Source organism: Desmodus rotundus, chromosome X (assembly GCF_022682495.2).
Source record: "Desmodus rotundus isolate HL8 chromosome X, HLdesRot8A.1, whole genome shotgun sequence".
Taxonomy (NCBI): Eukaryota; Metazoa; Chordata; class Mammalia; order Chiroptera; family Phyllostomidae; genus Desmodus; species Desmodus rotundus.
The window spans coordinates 81,301,634-81,314,816 of NC_071400.1; the positions used below are offsets into that span (position 1 = coordinate 81,301,634).

Genomic DNA, 13,183 nt, shown 5'->3' on the forward strand with positions numbered 1-13,183 from the left:
AGAGAAGCCTCAGATTCCTTTTGTTGCTTTTTTCAAAAACCGCAAGTTTAATTCAGTACCCGTTTGATCGCTTGAGTTGACAAGTTGCGGAAGAATTTAGAGTTGTTTGGATAAATGACTATAATTTTGGTACAGCACTTAATAGTAAAAAAACAAAGCATCTTTAATTTGATTTGAAGTGTGCGTCAATCATGAGGCCAAACTTGAACTGCTTTTTTCTTTGCTTTTAATAACAATTACCGTATTTTTCGGACTGTAAGATGCACCCCCCACTCCTCAATTTGGGAGGAAAATGAGGGTGCGTCTTATAGTCCAAAAGTAGCTTACCTGGCTCATGGGGGGCAGCGGTGGAGTGAGGTTTTTTCCCTATTTTCCTCCTCTAAAACCTAGGTATGTCTTATCATCTGGTGCGCCTTATAGTCCGCAAAACACAGTACCCTAACTGCTGTTTTATGTTTTAAAAAGAAACTGCTAATGTTTAATAATACTTACGTTGCTAAATACGCTCTATCAAGACTTCAAGACCTATGTCTAGTTACCTCATGGATAATGAATTAAAGCTGTGCCATACTGGTTGAAAATGATGGAAATAGCACAGGCCAAGATAAATGTGCAAAGCAAGAAAAAGGTTCTTCAGTGACATGGCAAAATTACTTTCTGTTATCCATGCCTCTCTATTCCATAGACTCCCCTGCATTCCTTAATCCCTTTGGGGTATTTGCAGCAGTGTTCTTAGAAATGATTCGGCCAGAAACGGGAACGTGCCATGGTTGGAGTCCATCAGACCCACATTCAAATGTAGTTTAAGAGTCATGCTGTGCAAGGCCGTCCATCTGGGGGGGGAAAATGGAAACAGATGGCATTGTAAACAATGCTCTATACAAGAAAAAGGATAGAAAAGTATTTTATTAAATTATACTCTGTCATGTACAGTGCTGATGTAGGCCATGGAAAGATAGGCACTCTTTCATTTCTTCATTCATACATTCATTAATTCAGGGCTTCTCATCCAGGGGTGATTTTATTCTCCCGGTGCATTTGTCAGTGTCTGGAGATATTTTTAATTGTCACCCCTGAGGGTGGAGGAAGTGCTACCGGCAGCGTGTGACTAGTGACCAGGGACACTGCAAAACATGCTTCCACACACAGAGCAGCCCCCATACAAAACATTATCCACACCAAAATGTCAGTAGTCCTGAGGTTGAACACTCCTGATTTAAGCTAAAATTACATGTTATCAAAACTACTTTGTTCTGGTTCTAAGACCTGTGATTCATCTAACAAAATCTGATTGTATCTACGCAGCATACTTAAGCAAATCCATAGAACCTATAGTGTAGTAATTAAGTATTCAAGATATGCATCAGACAGACCGGGGTTCAAATCTCACATCTACCACTTGTTATCTTGTGTCTTAGGCAAGATCCCTAATCTCTCCTCACTCTAGTTTTTTGTTTGTTTGTTTTTGTCAATACAAAAAGTGATAATAACATCTGCTAAAAGGCTCTTCAGTGGAAATTGAGTGAGATTAACTAAAATTTATGTTAGCACAATGTTTATACTTAGTAAGTTCTCAATAAATGGTAGCAGGTAGGGTCCCCTTTGCATTTACTAACTTATTTCATCCTTACTTACTGTGACTATCGTGGCCACATACCATATTTCATGGTTTCTAAGATGCCATTGATTAGAATATGCATCATTATTTTATCTGCCACTAAGAAAAAAGTGCTGCAAATTAGACTCTTGACACACCATCATTTATAAAACGTGGTCCAGCTTCAGAGCAGTTACTCTGTGGAAACACAACGTGGGCCTTAGACATTGCGATTGTAAAGCCCGCTGGCGAATCTTCTTTGCTTAGGTGCAAGTGAACAAGCCTGCCATTAACCACATTCGGCTTCAAATTCACTTAGAAGGATACAGGGACAGAAGCACTGCTTCCCGGGAAGGTGGGATTCAAAAGCAGTCTCTGAGACACTCACAGCGCCACCCTAGCGCTGTTCTCTTCACAGCATCGGTTCGCTCCCAAATGCCCCAAGAGTCAATCAATGTCTTAGGTTGAATTTCCAAGATCTGTGAAAGGTACATGCTCAGTTACAAGAGTTACTATACTCAGAGCATCCCCCAAAATGATGGCTTTCCACTAGACATTAGAAGTTCATCCATAGAACTCCTCATTAGAAGTTCATCCATAGAACTCCTAAACCAGATATAATTTACCAATCTGCCCCCCCCTTTTTTTTTAATGCTCAAGCAATGGTGCCTACCAACACAGTGGACATTTCAACATTTCAACTCAGGTTTCCAGGGAGAAGATAGCCAGAGGTGTCTTCGAAGGTCAAATTCTCATGCAGAGGGGCAAAATAAGTTGTGAACCCTTTATCCACAATCATATCTGTCATTTTTGCTCATTTCATAATGAAGGATACTGAAATTCACAGCCTTTAAGTGACTTGCCCCAACTGGTGAATGAATAAGCCTAGAACTGGGATGTTTGTGTCTCCTGTCTGGTAACTTCCAACAACACTGTAATACACTAAAGCAGGAGTCAGCAAACTTCAGTCCACAGGCCAAATTCTATCTGCCACCTGCTTTTGTGAATAAGGTATTATTGGAACACAACCACGCTCGTTTGTTTGTTTTGCTTCCACACTCCAATGGCAGAATTCAGATCCAACGGGAAGCATATGGTGGACAGAGCCTAAATATTTACTATGTGACCCCTTACAGAAAATCTTTGTTGAGCTCCACTCTACAGTCTAACTAAGCTGTTAGACTGTCTCTATGAGTCTGTGTAAGGAAGGAAAAGGCAAAATAGGCTTCTCATATTTCAGCTATAAAAATAAGTGCCTGAGTAATTTCTCTGTGTACCTGAAGGTTTTCAGAACCACAATCCCAAACATTTTTCTAGATCAGCAGTTGGCTAGCTTTTTCTCTAAAGGGCCAGAGAACAAAGGTTTTAGAATATATTTGAGAATTTATGGACCATATGATTTCTGTTGCAAATAATCAAGTCCTGACAGAACTAGAGAGCCAGGCTCAGGAGCTCACCCCCCTCACCACTAAGGCTTGGGAATGTTGTAAAGCCTGGGAAGCACCAGTTTCAATAAATGACTCTTCCATTTTTTTTTTGATCCTCACCTGAGGACACGCTCATTGATGAGAGAGACAGACAGACAGACAGACATCAATGTGAGAGAGTAACATCAGCTGGTTGCCTCTCTCATGAGCCCAGGCTGAGGAGTGAACCTGTAACCCAAGCATGTGCCCTGACTGGGAATTGAACCCACAACCCTTCAGGTTATGGGATGATGTTCCAACCAACTGAGCCACATCAGCCAGGGTATAAATGACTCTTCCTAAAGCAATGTCTTGTGTTGCCTTTAAACCAGATTAGAAATTTACTTTGTATAAAGATTTTCAGAGTAAATGCATTAGGTTAACTCGAACAAGTACCTCCCTCCAAGCAATGTAAATTTAACTAACCCCCTTGGGAATCGGCTTATAATTGCTATCTGTCCTTTACATTTATTTAGTCTGATCTTAACACATCAGCCAGAGTGAGCTATTAAAAAATAAGTCAGCTCACAGTGCTCCTCTGCTGCAAACCTTCTTCTGGTTCTCAGTCTCACTCAGTAATGGCCAGGGACCTCACACAGTTGCCTGTCATGATCTACCCTCCCAACTCTCTGGTTTGCTTCTTGCTACTCTCTCCTTGCTCACTAGGCTCCTCTCATCAGGCTTTCTTATTTTGTGCTAAATTGAACATGCAAGACACACTCCTGCCCCAGGGCCTTTGCACTGTCTTTCTCCTCTGCATGGCTTGTTCTTCCCTGAAATAGCTGCTTGATTCATTCCCTCACTTCCTCCTGGTCTTTATTCGAATGTCACCTTCTCAGCGAGCCTTGAGGTTATTTGCCAGGTGTCCACCTCCCGTCATCTCACACCTCACACATGTGTCTCCTATCCCTGCCTGATGCTTTTTTTTTTTCCTCTTTAGCACTTTCCATCCTCCGATATATCGTAATTTCCATTTTATTGCCCACTGTCCCCATTGGAGTGTAAGTGTCACAAGAACAGAAACATTTTTGTCTGTTTTATTCACAGTTACGTATCCGGTACCCGAAATAGTATTTACAACATAATAGGTGTTCTTCAGTAAATATTTACTGAGTGACTTAAGATGTGGGGGCGCTTGAGGGAGCAAGATTTCGTTTGCAAAAAGAATTCTGCCAATAAGACTTTGAAACCCCTTCTGTACGAGTAGGGGGCTTGTAAGAGAGGCTAGCAGCCTCAGCACTTGATGGGCACACCTCTGTCCACTCTGAGTACCTGGGTAGATTATATCTTCTTGGTTTCAGAACACCTGCCACTTTAAAAATCAATACTGCATTATACCTTGTGTATCTGGACAGATTCAGTTGTTTGAAATCCATACCCCTCTGGGTCAGGGAAAAAGAACCTCCCTTTGGTGGGATGCCCTCGATTAGCTCAGACAAGAAAGAGAGAGCCTGTCGTTCTTCGTCAGTCAGCTTGGCACATACTTAACAGCATGCAGTTACGGTGAAGGAGAGCTATGTTGCTGTGGCCTAGCGAGCCTAATTGTAGATTTAAAAAAAAAAAACAAACCCTACAGTCACCCAGCATGAGGAGAAAGAAGGAAACTGAACTGCACAATGTTGTGTTTTTCCATCCATCAGCCTTCATTTGTCAGAGTTCGCTTGACAACCCAGGCCAGAGAAGTCAGGCTGTAACACAGTATTGATTCCATTTCATCTCTGGTTTCTTGCCGCCCTTCTTAGCAAATGGTTTGTATGGGGAATAAGAGACATGCAGTCAATAGATGTGACCAGGGCACTTTTATTTTAAAGGCTTACTTTGTTTTTGTCATCCCAGAAAGCCATATATTTTGTTTTTTATTGATTGCTTGCTCGTTTGTTTTACTGTAACACTGTAATTGTCAGCTGTTGCTGCAGTAACAAACAATCCCCAAATCCCTGTGACTTATAATAACATATATTATTGACTCATGCAGATCAGCTGCAGCTTTCTCTGTACTGTGAGTCAAGTTCAAGTTTTCTCATTCTAGAGCACAGGTGGCAAACACAAGACCTGGGGGCTGAATCAAGCCCTCCACCTTGTTTCTACCTGGTGGCAGTGCTGAGCTCCTTGCCCCTAGCCCCTAGCCCCTAGCTAAGGAGTAGTTACAGTCCTTATATGGTCCTAAAATTGCATTTGGCCCTTTGAAGGCAACTGCTAAGCTGATGTGGTCCCGGGTGAAAATGAGTTTCACACCCCTGTTCTAGACTGTGGATCTGCTCCAAATGTCTTATTCCAGAACCCAGAGTAAAAAAGCAACTTCTACATGGTACATCATTCTTTCATGGTGGAAGACAGGAAGTAGATGTACTAGAAAATCTTGAATTGCTCTAGAAGACCCAGCTCAGAGATGTCATACAGTCTCTTTTTCCCACAGTTCAGTGAGCAAAGTGAGACACATGGTCAAGCCCAAGGTTGATGTGAGGAAAGTATATTCACCCACAGGACAGATATGTTCACCAAGCCCATGAGAAATAATAAACTAATAAACCATGGTATTCACAAATATTTTAGAATCTAATTGATTCAAAAATGCGTTTGTTTTTGCATTTCAACATCTCTAAAGTTGAGATATACCCTGAAATGTAGCATCTACAAAGTCTAATTGGTTTTTTTTTTAACTTTCTTAGCAGTTCATAAAATAGGAGCAGTCCTTACAGCACATGGTATCTTAGATTTGATAGAAAAACTATGGATTGTGGTTATCGACAAAATAGCCACAAATGGTAGGAAATACTCTTTACAGATAAGTAAAGTTAGTTAATGAGCACTTAGTTTGTTAATGAAAAAGTTGTCATTTTTATCTTGAGTTTTGTTTTTCATCAGCACCCACACAACTCGTTGAGAGATGAGTGGGAAACCATGCATTAGTAGTGAATCATTTCTATCTCTCTATTATATTTGTAAGTTAATATATGTGTGTATGTGTGTATATATATGTGTGTATGTGTATGTGTATATATATCCATTTTTAGAATATCAATTAGAATACAAATTGTCATTCCCTTGTTTAAAACCTTTCTCTGGCTTCTCCGCTAAGGTCCTAAGGCTGGTATACTTATAAAAGATGGTTTATAAGTATACCATCTTTCTCTGGTTCCTGCCTTCCGCTCTTGCACCCTTTCTTCCCACTCCCCAACGTGAGATCTTCGTGCTGCCTCTGGTTCCTGTCTTACATAATTCAGACTCACTCTTGCAATTCCTTCCACCATCCGTCCCTTTTTCAACGAGGGGTATGAGCTGCTTCTGTTCCAAGCCTTCGCTCAACCCTTCCTTTCCCCACAAGGTCTGTCCCTACCTGCTTGTCCTTCGAACACAGAACTGATCAGTTCCTTCTCTGGGCCCACTTTACATTACCCTTTGCTGGTGGTTATAGCCATTGTACTCTAAGTTTAATATGTGGTTGTTCGTAGCCTTCAGAAGGGGTTACCTTATGCCTGGTAGTATTTGCAGTTTCTAGCCAAGATTTTGAAATGTAGCAAATACTCAGTAAATGTTTGTCAAGGGAATACATGGATGAACAAATGTTGGAACATACAAGCAAAGGCTATTCATATTCTCTTTATTTTTGTGATACAGATGTATATACACACACACATATACATATATATTTCACATATTTAACATAGGTAAAATGATGGAAGTATACATAAATTTAAAATAAGGAAAAAAAAACAAGGCAAAGATCATTAGAAACATCAACTTTCTAGTAAAAACTCATACAATCAGCTTAATATTGAATTACAAAGATGATATTGAAGGAATCAATTCTTAAAAAATACAAGTACACATTAATATGCATGTGAGTCTTTACTCTCATCCTGAGAGGCGATGTTCGGTGTGTTGTCATCAGTAGCCATGGCTTCGCTGCCTGACAGGCTGCCGGCTTCCCGATGCGAGTGGTGCCGTTTAATCAGAAATAAGCAGCCCTGAAGGTGCTGAGAGAGTTACAAAGAGCCCATCAGGGCTGAATTTAAAAATATACCCTGATATTCTGCTAGTGAGTATTAATGAAGGCTTATTCCCTATTACATAATTAATAAAAAATCGCTTTCTTAAACGTATGCATGCGATGGTAGTAAACTGTCAGTATTGTACTACGGTGAAAATAAGCCTCTAGTCTTACCCCCGGTGCATACGCTTACAGGGCTGGGGATGTATCAACAGTAAGGCAGGGGGAAAATACCTACATGGAAATGTTCTGTTATTAGAAGTGAGATTTTTTTTTTTTGGTTGAAATCCCACAAAGACTTTCTGGTCTGAATATTCTTTGAAGTCAAATACTTTCTCCTGACAAAGACTGGCCACTATAATTAGCTATGTTTCCATTGTAGTGGTGACTGCCTTTCCCTTATCTTGAATCATATAAAGATGTGAGGCCATTGGTGAAACAAGAGGGTTACTCAGACCAATTCTCTGACCCGGATGTCATCCGTGTGGCAATCATAAACCCACTCGAATACACCCATGGAACATTTTCAAGGCTATGTAAGAATTTCTTTCCTTTTCTGTGGGAAGAGACAGTGTTTTCCCCCAACTACACCCTGGAAGGATGTCGTAGAATGTTTTGAGTTAAAGAGGAGAAAAATTAACATATGAGGAAATACGACCGCCAGCTGGAGCACATGCCCACAGACGCACTGTGCGCAGCAGAGTAAGGAAAGAGTGTGGTTTAGTGGCATACTTCCCGATGGTAATCCGGACTCCGCCATTGGCCAGCTAGGTGGCCTTGGGCAAATTGGCTCAATATCCCTCAGTTCTGGCATCTGTAAAATCAGATAACACCCTTTTGGTAGGAATGTAAGTATGAGGGCAAAAATGTACGAAACACACAATGTTCGTCACAAGGCAAACTTTTCACGACTCTATTAATATTACTGCAGCGGTTAATGTCATAGCAGTGCGTCAGCGTTTTCGGCACAGCTAGGGATTGTAGAATTTTCCTATCTTTGCCTAGTTGTGTAGGTGGGCTCGGGGGTTTGGGGTGGGTGGTTGGTTGGTTTTGCTTTGCTTTTTGATTTTCCATGTGAAGCGTTGATCGCATAGATGGCTATGAAAAATTTGTAATTTATTTTATGTTCACTTCCATTTTTTGAGGATAATTGTAAGCTTTTTAGAATGTATTTTTCTCATACTAAGTTAAGAAAACTATGCTAGAGAATATATATTTTGAGAATATTTGTACTACAGTTGACCCTTCAAGCAAAATTTGACCCTGAATAACTGATCTGTTTTTTAAATTTTTCTCATTGTTGTTCAAGTACAGTTTTCTGCCCTTTCCCCCCACCCCAGCCCAACACCCCAGCCCTCTTCACCTCCCTCCCCTGTTTAACCCCCCCCATTATTGTCCATGTGTCCTCTATTTTTTAACTAATAAATTCAAACTGTGAATAAATGTAGTGAGGTCAGTTGGAGGAATCTATCTTTAAAATGATTTCTCCAACTGACCTCACTCACTCCATAAAGTGATTTTTCAAAGGTGCGTGCAGTTAGAGATCTAGTTCTCCACAACGTGCTAAGGAGAAGGAACCACAAATACCTTAGAGATAGACGTGGTTTCTCTCACTCATTGCTCTGTTTCTGTAGGACCAGCTGTAAATCCAGGCACTTCACCTCTTCATTATTTCATTGAACAATGAAGAGCTGGCAATTGTACTGATGAAAGTACACGCTGATAGGCAGCATTTCTATAGAGAGGCATGAAGTGACTTTGCAAAGCTCATTCATCCAAGGACTAAATCTAGGGCTGATTTGATGGCCTGAAGGAATACTTTACTTTCTGCAGGTGCGAAACATGGACATTCCCCGTGGCATGCCACCTTTTTCTCAGTCCGCCTGGCAAGCACCTGCTTAGAACTCCCAGCTCTAAGTCATATCTGGGTTGTCCTAACATCAGCCTTGTTGCTGTTTCTGTTCATTTGCAAATGAAAATGTCTCACATTAAGATTTGTATGTTCATTTCCTAAAAGAATTCCTTGTACTAGCAAATGCAGTCTCCTATCCCTGTCTATGTACCGGTGCCTCGTGAATAGTAGCGTCAGTTCTTTCTGATGTTTGGAACTATTCATCTGCAATGGAAGACCAGGGGCAGGGAGAGAAAGGTGTTAGTGTCTATCGTTTGGCTGCATATGAGAGGCACTGGTAAAATTATTGACCATTTGTGGTCATTCTCTGCAGGTATAAAATTTCCAGTGGGTACACCTATAAACAATTTTAAAGAAAGGAAGAAATATTCAACCCTCACAAAGTACACTCTGAATTCAACCTTCTTACAATTATGCAAGATTTTTTAAAATCACTTTTATGCCATGGCTGGTGTGGCTCAGTGGATTGAGCATGGGCCTGAGAACCAAAGGGTCACAGGTTCGATTCCCAGTCTAGGGCACATGCCTGGGTTGTGGGCCAGGTCCCCACTGGGGAGTGTGCGAGAGGCAACCACACATTGATGTTTCTCTCCCTCTCTTTCTCCCTCCCTTCTTCTCGCTCAAAAAATAAATAAATAAAATCTTTTAAAAAATCACTTTTAGAATTTTTTATTCTAAAGAATGAATGAACACTTTTAAGTCCATTCCTTCCATTATTATTGTAATATTGGTGTGTATGCATGTGTGTGTGTTTTGCACACTTACCCATTAACGCACAGGGTTAGTCTTCATGCTATGGACACTTTTTTAACCAAGGTGCCTACCTCCCACTGGTATTTGTTATAATCAGAGCTGAAGAAATAATCCATCTTAGGAGCGTGTGCTGAGCACCCAGAAGTTGCAAGACACGCAACTGTGTCATATAAGATTACAGTAATTTGCGTTCAAAGGATGCCCAGCTCTGATGAGCTGAGAGAAGAGGCACAAACCCAATATATAAAGAAAACAGTGGCATGAAGACACGTACGTGCAGCAGGGCTGGGAGGCTTCAGGGTAGGAGAGGGAGGAAGAGATACGGCTTAATCAGGAGCTGCTATCAGGGGAAGGTTGCCGGAGCCCTGACTGATGCCTGACATTGATTAATCGATACTCCATCCTAGTGTTTAACAAGTGTTCCATCCAAAAAGTCTTCTGTAATATGTAACTTCAGTTCCTTCACCTACAATTTATGCACATTTCCTTTGTTCTCTCTTCAGGAGAGCTAGACAGAAGCCAGTAACAAAGCACTTACAGTTGTACATCTAGAGAGGATTTTTTTTTTTTTGTCATACTTCAGTCTTCTCCAGAATGATTTAACCACTTCTGAGAAGGTTTATTCCATTCAACTGCTTAATAATTAATAAACCTTGGTACTGTGCTTCAAGTGTTTCCTCTTTGGAAAGAAACTTACTAATTTTGACAGTGATGTGGAAAGAATTATTTGGTTTCTACTTCAAAACAGAATGTTGGATCCCAAGCCCCAAAGAGAATTCTGTTAAACTAAGAACTTTGTAAACAAAAATGAACGTTAGGATTACTGAGATTATTGACACGAACAAGAGTGTTTATCCCTATCAATCCTACTTATAAATTGTCCTTTTAATTATTGCATTTTACTCTTTTGACAAAAACAAAGTGTCTTTCTCTGTAGTAGTATTATGTTATAATTTAAGGAGATTTGGGGTGCATTTCTAAAACTTTAGTGTGTTTCACAAAGACCTCTATTTCTTTTCTCTGCAGTTGAAGCTGCTCTTTGTGCCCCATGTGCTGTGCAGAAATTGATCTGCAACGCATGTGGAGTCTCCGAGGGTATAGTTACATTTAGTAATTTTATCGCTAACTGTGAAGTTAATCTGCACTGTATGTGTTCTTTTCTCCAGGAAACTGAAGTAGCAGTTCAGGCTAAACAACCGGATGTGGAAGGGATTTTGTCTAAAGGGCAGCATTTGTACAAGGAAAAACCAGCCACTCAGCCTGTGAAGGTAATGAAGCAACCTCTAGCAATATCCATTGCCTCATAATGGGTTATTCTTCCCCTGCCGTACATTTGCCATGGACGTGGTCTATTTATAATCAATGAAATAACTTGTAGAGAAATATCGGCCATACCACACTAACAGAGGCAGAGCTGTCTTTTTGATCAACCTATCCTGTTTATATGTTGTGATCTTTAGGCTATTATCTAGGCATTGCATGAAAGGAATCGTTGCCGTCCTGGTGTGCTGCCATCAATACAGAAAGTAGTCCCACCTTCAAGGTAGATTAAATTCTTTGAGGCTTTATTGCTTTGCTTGCCAGCCTTGATGCTTTTCATATTGTTTGCCTTAATTCAAATCAAGCTCCTGCATCTTACTGTCTGTCTCCAACAGCTGTAAAGAATCAGAATATGGTCCGTGACCTTTCTTTTCTCTGTTGTTCTTTCTTATGAAAGAGGAATCGGCATTCAGGCTTCAGTACTTTCATTGGGCCAAGAACTTTGTAGTGAAATGTCATGTACTGGCTTCTCTCTTTGGTGAAAAAGCTGACCTGGGAGAAAGGTTTCTGCTTCTGTCCTTTCCCCGTGTGCATGGTGAAGCCTAGGACACGTTTATGCACGGGCTGTTGCAGGAGGGGCGGGACGGAAAGCCAGCTCGGTTTTCAGAAATAGCGAAGCGGTGGTTTCCATTTGCAAAGGAGAGCCCAGTGACAGATAAACGTGAGGTGCAGGTTACCTTATTTCCTGTATCTCGCCCAGATGATAAGGGCTCCCATTCTGATGAAGGTTCCCTTGAGCCTGTAATGGTGTCTGTGTTATTGATCAGCCCTGGTTTCTCTAGCTAATGTTGCAAGCGGAGATTTAGGGAGTCTGACGCTCACATTTAAGCCTGCTCCGAGACAGCGCAGGTCAATACCCTCATTATACAGAACTGGTTTGTCCTCGCAAACTATATTCCCATGACTTGCACTCTGCCTCTAAGGTCACTGCTTATGCTAGGCCCCAGCTTCATTTCTAGAACATTCTTTGTTTTCCTTACCGTTTACGAGGGGCTTTTCTTTAGATAGTTTTAGCCTCAATAGAATGTCCAAATGCCAGATGCTGAAAGGCCCCTGTTTCTGTAGATAGCCCCATAGGCATTTATGGAGGAATACATTGCCTCCTTCCTAACATCTGAAAGAATAATGACAATTTGCATCCAGTTCCAAGCCTGATGGGATCGTTTCTTTTTTATTTTTTTATAAGATTTTATTTCTTTATTTTTAGAGAAAGGGGAAGGGAGAGAGAGGGGGAAAGAAACATCAATGTGTGGTTACCTCTTGTGCACCCCCTACTAGGGACCTGGCCTGCAACCCAGACATGTGCCCTGACTGGGAATCGAACCAGAGACCCTTTGGTTCGCAGTCTGGCACTCAAGCCACTGAGCCACAGCAGCCAGGACCGATGTGATAATTTCCAGGGACTAACAATGTGTGTCCGTATTTAGATTAGAGACCTAGAGAAGGGCCTGAAAGCAGCTGATGGGAGAGTCTCTGTTGATGCTGTAAGCTGAGCCAGTCCGCTGGCAGCCACCTTTCTTGGTTAACAGAGTGGCTACCATAGCAAGCACTGGAGCAGACAGATGGACCACTTCATAGTCCAATCTGTCTATTCTTGTTTGATCCTCAAAGATGTTATGTGGGTTTTGGTAGAATTGTTACAGATTACAAATGTGTATTTAAATTGGCTTCTACTTTTGTGCCTTTATTTAAAAAAAAAAAAAAAAAAAACAGAGGAAAGTCTTAATTGAAAGTCAGTGAGAAAATTTTTTTAATTTTAATTTTTTATTGAATTTATTGGGGTGACATTGGTTAATAAAATTATATAGGTTTCAGGTTACAATTCTATATAATACATCATCTGTACACTGTATTGTGTGTTCACCAACTGAAGTCATGTCTCCTTGTATCGCCATTTACCCCCTTTACCCTCTTCCACCTCCCCCACCCCCTTCCCTCTGGTCATCACCGTACTGCTGTCTGTGTCTATGAGGTTTCCTCCCTCCCTTCCTTCCTTCCTTTTCCCCCAACACGCTCCCCTCTGACAGCCGTCAGTCTGTTCTCTGTACTATAACTCTGTTTCTATTTTGTTTGTTAGCTTATTTTTGTAGTAGATTCCACTTACAAGTGAGATCATATGGTATTTGTCTTTGTCTGACTGGCTT

The 13,183-nt window shown here is 41.0% G+C and overlaps 1 protein-coding gene across 5 annotated transcripts in view; it reads left to right on the forward strand.

Annotated features, from left to right (window-relative positions):
- The window catches only part of DMD (dystrophin), a 1,965,474-nt gene that overhangs the window by 1,299,592 nt on the left and 652,699 nt on the right, over positions 1–13,183 (forward strand). For all 5 annotated transcript variants that reach the window (XM_053917632.1, XM_053917633.2, XM_053917631.1 and 2 more), the window contains one exon: positions 10,886–10,987. In XM_053917632.1, coding sequence (XP_053773607.1) covers positions 10,886–10,987 — 102 coding nt within the window. The remainder of the gene's footprint in view (positions 1–10,885; positions 10,988–13,183) is intronic.